This window comes from Sciurus vulgaris (assembly GCF_902686455.1).
Source record: "Sciurus vulgaris genome assembly, chromosome: 16".
In the NCBI taxonomy this organism is placed as follows: domain Eukaryota; kingdom Metazoa; phylum Chordata; class Mammalia; order Rodentia; family Sciuridae; genus Sciurus; species Sciurus vulgaris.
The window spans coordinates 27619591-27627275 of NC_136477.1; the positions used below are offsets into that span (position 1 = coordinate 27619591).

The 7685-nt window shown below is 45.1% G+C and overlaps 1 protein-coding gene across 1 annotated transcript in view; it reads right to left on the reverse strand.

Annotated features, from left to right (window-relative positions):
- Window positions 1-7685, reverse strand: part of ITGA9 (integrin subunit alpha 9) — a 326698-nt gene that overhangs the window by 39459 nt on the left and 279554 nt on the right. Inside the window, exon 24 of the mRNA XM_079116258.1 lies at window positions 2801-2926. Coding sequence (XP_078972384.1) covers window positions 2801-2926 — 126 coding nt within the window. The remainder of the gene's footprint in view (window positions 1-2800; window positions 2927-7685) is intronic.

Consider the following 7685-nt stretch of genomic DNA (forward strand, 5'->3'; position numbering starts at 1 on the left):
AGAGCAGCAAGCTCCAGGGCTTCTGTTGCGGTGACTAAGTCAATTCCAGGCACAGGAAATCAAACAGAAGATGCAGACTGGGGGTGTGGCTCAGTGGTAGAGCGCTTGCCTAGCATGTGCCGGGGCCCTGGGTTCCATGCCCAGTACTGCCAACAAACAAAAAATAATAAAGATAATGATGGAGATGATAATAACAATGATGACGACAAAAGGCAATCACTCTTTGCAACCACCAGAGGGCAGTCAAGGGATTTCTAGTCTGGCAGGCACTGGAACACGCTTCAGAGTCAAGCAACTAGGAGAAAGCATGTCTGAGGTTAATCCTACCAAAAAGTTGGATTTCACAAAGAAACCAATTTTTTCCTTAAAAGAGAAAGGACTTTTTATTCTATATATTCTGATAGTATTGATATTTTTGAACAGAAGTATATTTCCTACATTAATGTAATTTCTGCCTGGTAATTTTTTAGTTAGGGTAAATTAGAGGGATTAAAAAAGTTACATGACTCTTGCTCAAGAAAACACAGAAATTACATACAAAGAAATAAAAAGAAATAAAAATGCAAAGAAATGTAAACTCCAAATTGTAAAAGAGAAATTTTTCTTTTGTATTGTAGGATCCAGTGTATACGCCTTCATGATGATACAGTGGCAGGTGAAATTTATAGTCAGATACAGAGTTGTGTCTGTCAAGCACACTTGATGCTTTATCACTCCATCTAAGGATTCTAAGGGCTTTTAAAAACAGAAGTACCATCCTCACTATGGAAGTGAAACAATCCAAATCTTTCAAGGGGCCAATAGTTGCCCTTTTCTGTGGAAGAGACTGAGGAAGGAAATGATCAATGTGAGATGTGCCCAGGATGAAGTGCAGAGCTAAAGAAACCTAACCAGGGCTGGGGCTGTAGCTCAGTGCACAGCATATGAGGCCCTGGATTCCATCCCCAGCACCAAAAAGACTAAAGGTCTAGGGAGAGGGGGACTTGAAAAAGCATTCTGATTCCATCTCCACCACCTTTGCTCTTTTTATTTCCCAAATGTTTTTTTAGTTGTTAATAGACCTTTATTTTATTCATCTATTTAAATGCGGCCCTGAGGATTGCACCCAGTGCCTCACACATGCTAGGCAAGCACTCTACCACTGAGCCACCACCCCAGCCCTACCTTCACTCTTTAAAAACCCAGTAAATAGAACAAATCTCAAGTGTACACCTTGATACATTTTTATATTTTCATACCTAGAGAATCACCACCCTGAACACGATGTAGAACATTTCTGTCAACTAAGGGGTGCCTTCGTACCCTATCCCACTGGTACGCCTCCGAAAGAGCCCGCTACCCGGACCCCATTGCCACTGATAAGCCTGCCTGCCTGCTTTCCCTCCTTCCTTTCTGGGACTGGGGATTTAAAGTGGGTGCTTTTGTTTGGCAGCTTTTGCAGTAAACACCACAGAGCCTGGCCTCACTCTGACATGTCTCAGGTACTGAATCAATCCAACTGTGGGTTTCTGGTGGGCCCTGCCTGCCCAGACTAGAGCTGAAGGTACACACTGGCAAGACCTGCAGTTTGGGACCAGAATGGCCACCTTGGTCATCAGCCAGATGCCCTGTGAAAAAGTCCATGTTTGGAAACACATGAAAAGGTTCCAAGGTGCTGTTAGTGAGGTATTCATGTGCTCAGGGCTCCCTCTGGGCTGGGGCCAGTGCAGACATGGCCATCTTCCCAGTAAGTGTGAGAGGTAGACAGTATTATTCCTATTTTTTAGACAAGGAAGCGGGCTTGACAAGAATCAGTGGGTTACAGAGCTGGTACTCAAGACTAGAGAGGACAGCATCTGATCTTTCTGACACTAGGCTAAGATGCAGCACCCAAGAGCACACTTCCTAAAAAGGGCAGGGGGAAGATACTGGACACATAGAACAGAGAAGCATTTAAGTAGAAAAAGAGAAAATTGTATAATATGTCAAAATGTATCCTACTGTCATGTATAACTAAAAAGGACAAATAAAAAAAATTTTTAAAAAAAGTGGGTGCTTTACCACTGAGCTGCATCCCCAGTCCTTTTTATTTTTTTATTTTGAGACAGGGTTCCACTAAAGTTACCCAGGCTGGCCTGTGATCCTCCCTGCCTCAGCTTAATTTGTTTTGCTATTTCTGAACTTCATGTATGTGAAATGGTCCTGTACCTGTCCTTTTGTCTTTGGCTTTTTTCATTCAATAGCATGTCTGTGAGATTTACTTATATTGTTGTGTGTTGCAGTAATTATATATTTTTCATTGCTGTGTGATATTCCAGGGCATGGATATACCATAACTGTTTACGCATTCTCCTATTGATAGTTACCTGAATTGTTCTCTGCTTTTGGCTACTATAAGATTGCAATGAACAGTCTTGCCCTAATCTTTTAGCAGATGCATGTACTTATTTCCCTTGGGGATAGCCCAGGAATGGTATATATAGCTGGGTCATTGTGTGTGTGTGTGTATGTGTGTGTGTGTGCGTATATGTGTGTGTATGGTTTTCCAAAGTGGTTGCACAAGAACAATTACTCTTGTTTAGATTCAGACTAGTTGGAGAAATATTTCAGTTTGTGCTTGGAGAACCTTTGCCAGGTAATGGAATTTGGAATTTAAATTCAATGCTAGGATTGAAACCTCAGACTTGTGATTTTATAAGTCAATTAATGAAAAGCAGACTTGGGAAATAACAGATATCAAACAGAAAACTGGCCTCTAATCTCAGACTTGTGTTCTGGTGAAGACCACCCATGTTACCCCAGCCACTGGGCAAATCCTTACCAAGACTTTTCTTCCAGACTTTGTGAAGAAAGCAAATATTGTGTGGAAGATATTTTCTTGTTCTTGAGGGATGATGCAGGGGGTTGGGTTTTTCTGGAAAGAGCAGTTTCCCTTCTCTTGGCCAACCTGAAAATGGAAAAAAGACTTGTCAGTGTCGCTAGTCCCAAGAACACTATCCTGGAGTCCCTTGTCATGAAGAAAGTACCAGTTGAGTGTTTTTCTCCTTGTTCATTCTCAGGAATGACTAGAAGGCCTTTTATTTTAAAGTTGAGGGTCTTCTGCTGTGTTGCCCTGGTGGGGCCTGGAACTCCTGGGGTCAAGTCATCCTCCACCTCAGCCTCCCGCGTAGCTGTGACTGTTGGTGCACGCTACTCTGCCCAGCTCTGGCTGAAAAGGCTTTAAGGTAGAAGCTGTAGCATCCACAGGGCCAAATAACAGAAAATGTGGCTGTTAGTCCCTAAATAATGGAGATGAGCTGGCACACAACATGTAAATGAGATGTGCCTAGGAAACAGTAAGACCTGGAACACAATAAACCTTACACTTCATGATTTCCAAAGCACATTTACAAACATCCTTATAGCTGTTCTGTTAGACACTGATGTTAGAGTAGATGAGGAAAAAAGAGGCTCAAGCCAAGTCACTGGCCAACGCACGCAGAGTCAAGAGCCCAGGTCTAGAACTCGGGTCTTTGGAGACGTTAAGATCTGTCGGTGGACCTTTGCCAGAAGGTAGTCCTCTGCTAGAAGTTTTCACGGAGCCCGTGGGGTGCTAGAAGGAGCCCTTCTTGAGAGGGAGAAAGTGCATTAGCCCGGCTCTGTGCCCCATCTCTGCTCCAGCTAGAGTCCCGACCACATATATGCCACTTAACATCAGATTAAAAAAAAAAAAAAAAATATATATATATATATATAAATGCTGGACAGACACTGCCCTGAGCCAGACAGGGACTTTGACATTCAGTGAGCTCTCGGTGAGTCATCTGATTTTGTTCCTGACAGCAAAGGCAATGGTGCTGAGCAACAGTGCCACGAACATCAAAACACACCAAAACAACAGCGAGCAGATTTTCAGGTGGTGTCCCCGAAGAATAGCACCTTCGATGCCCACCCGCAGGAACTGCAGACCCAAGTCCTCTTCACCCACCACCGTATTCCACTGGTTAGAGCTGCAGACGGAACAGGATGTAAGGCCAGACCAGAATGTTAGTAATTAGTAATCCATAATTTAGGACTGTGTTTACAATCCCCTTGCTAACTAGAATCATCTGTTTAAACTTTCCTATCTTTGATGCCTGTGAATAAAATATAGTGTGTTTGAACTTACTCAAGAATGTTTCAACTTCCCATTTGTGCTAGGGTGCAAGGTTTAAAGTTTTTACATAAAGAAACTTCCAGCTTAAGAAGGATAATCTTTTAATAATGCACGATAAAACGAGACCACCAAATTTGCTTAATGAATCTCTGCTTTATCTCTGGTATGAACACATTCCAAAATTTACTATATGTGTCTGAAAATAAACAAGATGAAGTTTTTATTTCCTCAGATTAACTAGGAGAAAAGAGAATGTTGCCTTTAAAAATGTCTCACAGTTTGGAACGCTTTTGTCCCTCAAAAGTTCTCACGACTTGGGATTCTTTCACTTACTTTATTGGAACTGCAAATTTTGGGGAATCCATATCTGCCAGGCATTTCAGGTCTCAATCTTAACACTAGTTTGGGATGATTTTAGAAGTAACTAGAGGGAATAAAGAAAAGAAGGCACTGAAATTTAATGCATCTTTGGTGATTTTTCCATCGGTCCAATTGTTAGAAGTTATGATAAATATTTTAAAGTTCCTTTTAGAAAGCAATACATATGTTGTTAATGTGGTGAAGATCATGAATAACTGCTTATAAGACAAATGAGAAAAACCACCACTGCTGGGTAAATTAATATTTGTGTGTTGCAATGAAATGCCAAACATGTATTCAAAAAATTCTGCATTTCAAACAAATGAGACAGATTGAAGATGATATATTCTGAAAAACTTGACTTAAAAAAGTGACCTGGTAACGGTACTCTCAAAAGATGCATGTTTGAATAAAACAGTTTGTGAGATGTGAGAAAATCGAAAGCGTATTATAAATTAATGCTACTCTTCTACACTTTTAAGTATACAACTACATAATTAGATATCATAAGTAGTTGACGATTCGTTTTTCTAACACTTTCAATTGGAATAAAATTTACGCTCCCTCTAATGCACAGATTGTAAGTGCAGTTTGACGAACTTTGACAAATGAGATCACCCAGTAACCACCACCCCAACGAAAGTACAGAACATGTCCATGACTCCAGAAAGTTCCCACTGGCCCCTTTCCAGTGTCTTATCCAAAAGGCAACCACAGTTCTGATTCCTATTAAGCTGAGGGGTGGGGGAGGTAGATCTCCCTCTTTGGGGAAGCGAGGTGGTGGTGATAGCTGGGGGTTGTGCTCTATTTAGGCACATGCCGTACCTGCTGGGTGGACAGCATTGGTCACGGGGCACTGGAAAGTTGGGATGCGAGCGCTCAGGCTCTTCCTTCCCATCCTCTTTCACTCTGAAGCATATGGGGTCCCACTTTCCCTGTTTGACTGCCGGAAGATGGTCTTCTGCAACCCTGTGGCATGCACATCCCTGGGAAGATCACCAGGCCTGGCCGCCCAATCCATTGGGTCTGGGGCTAAACCAATAGGATGCATATGTCCCTAATTGAAATCAGAGGTGGGGCAGAGTTCCTCCTTGCTCTGCAAACTGCTGCTGTGGGTTTCTAGGCAGACAGACGAAGCAGAGCCCCAAGCCAGCCAGCTTCACTCATGTGCCTGGGGTGTGCAGAGCTGGCCCTGCCATCTGTCCCAGATACCAGCAGAGAAGGGCAGGGAGCTGGGAGCGAATAGGGGTGGAGGGGCAAGAAACAACTAAGCCCAGCATCGACCTGAAGAGACAGAGACAGGCTCAAAGTTTACTGTTCCTCTTCCATGGGGAGTTTCAATGGGGGAGGAGTAGCTGTCAAGAGGGAAGTGACCATGAGGTGACGTGATACCACATGACAATCTGCCCCTGGTGGCATGGAGTCTGTGGTGAGGGAAAATCTTGGCCGGTTGTGCTCCTGACTGTGGTTCCGCAGGAATCATTCTAATTGGGGAAAACTTTTTTTTTTTTTTTTCCTGGAAGGTTCAGGGTGGTCCTGTTTCACAGGAAGACTGAACAGGCTGTTGGGTATCGCATGGGTGCTATTCAGACTGGCTCAAATTCCGCAACTCGGTCCCTGGCTGGGGTCATGGATGGGAGGCACTCTTCTGTGTGTTGGACAGATCATGTGACAGCCAAGATGACAACATCGAACACCTATCCAGCCTTTCCTGTGTCCAGCTCTGAATCTTTTCCCCACATCCACTCCCAGGCAGGGGACCTCATCATCCTGGCTTCATGGATGCGGAAGCTGTGGGGAAGGGGAGGCCAGGAGGGCAGCAGAGGTCTTGCCGCCATCAGGCTGCAGAGCCAGGCGGGGACACACACCATCCAGCTCTGGCCCTGGCTCTACCTTCCTGCACTGCCTCTGAGGTTCAGCAGCTGAGGACGGGGTTGCGGTGGGGTCAGGAGGAGCGACGGGGGAAGGAAACCATCTCTTCCTGTTCTTACCCAGGTCAAAGAGAAGGAACCACCAACTGAGGAAGCTGGAAACCGTAGAGTCCTCCATCCTGACCCACTTCTGCCTGCCTGCTCTATGGCCAAAAAAAAAAAAAAAAAAAAAAAAGGTAAAAAGGAAAAGAAAAGAAAAAAGACTCCTACCCAGACCATGGGAGGTAAAAGCGCGGGCAGGCTGGGGGGGCAGGCTGGGAGGCCGGGCTGCTCTATCACTGGAAGGCGAACAGAGCACCCTGGAATGTTGTTTCTGGAAGGCAGCTCTGAGATCATGCAGTCCCGTGGCCTCAGCTGACAGATAAGGAACCAGAGGCCCCGAGTCCAGTGACTTGTCCAAGGTCACATGGTTGGCGGTGAGCCGTATCCGGCAACCCGGGGTGGAATTCTGTGGCACAGACCCTCTTTGTGAACACTCAATGGTCCCAGGATGCAGCCTAGCTATGCTGACTTGGGTCTCCACAGCCTCAGTTGCCTGGTCCATAAAATTAGGACAGTGGCCCACATGGTCATGCTGAGATGCCACTGCACACTTTGAGGACGACCCGTGCGTGTCATTTTCCTTAGACCATGGGGTCACTTAATCTTACAACACATACGTAAGCAAATGCTCACCCCACAACCTGGTTTTAACCAAATTCTTTGCTCAAAATCAAATGAAGTAATGCTTTCTTCCCATACTGCAGATAATCCAAGCACCAGCCGACTACTGTCCAATAGCTTCATTTCCTTGGTGGGCCAAGGATGTGGTGGTATTGTCCCCATGGTCATCTCTGCCCACAGACTTCTCAAGTATTTTGCAGATTGAGTCCAAATGCTTCCCATGGCATGGCTGCTTATCTCGCAGGGCCCCTGGGAGCTGGAAGAGGCCCATGGCTATTGGAATTTGAATAAAAGAATCTAACTGAGCATACAAACGAGGACAAGAGGACACAGGAACAAGGCTGAATTCTGCCAGGGCAGTTATTAAGGGTTTTCTGTTGGTATCTGTCCTCCCCCTACCCCAACCCCAAAGAAAACATTGTGCAAGCTGAAACCAAGAGATGGCGATAATTTGGGAAACTGTCAGGAGCCCTGGTTGAGGGAGCCCACGGAGAATATGGCATCGCATGGTGGTATAATCCGGGTCCGCCTCGATCAGGGGAGACTGTGGCCAGAACGTGGCCAAAGCCTCAGGCCTGTTAGAGGTTGAAGTACCCCTTTCGCTCCAGGTGGTTTTG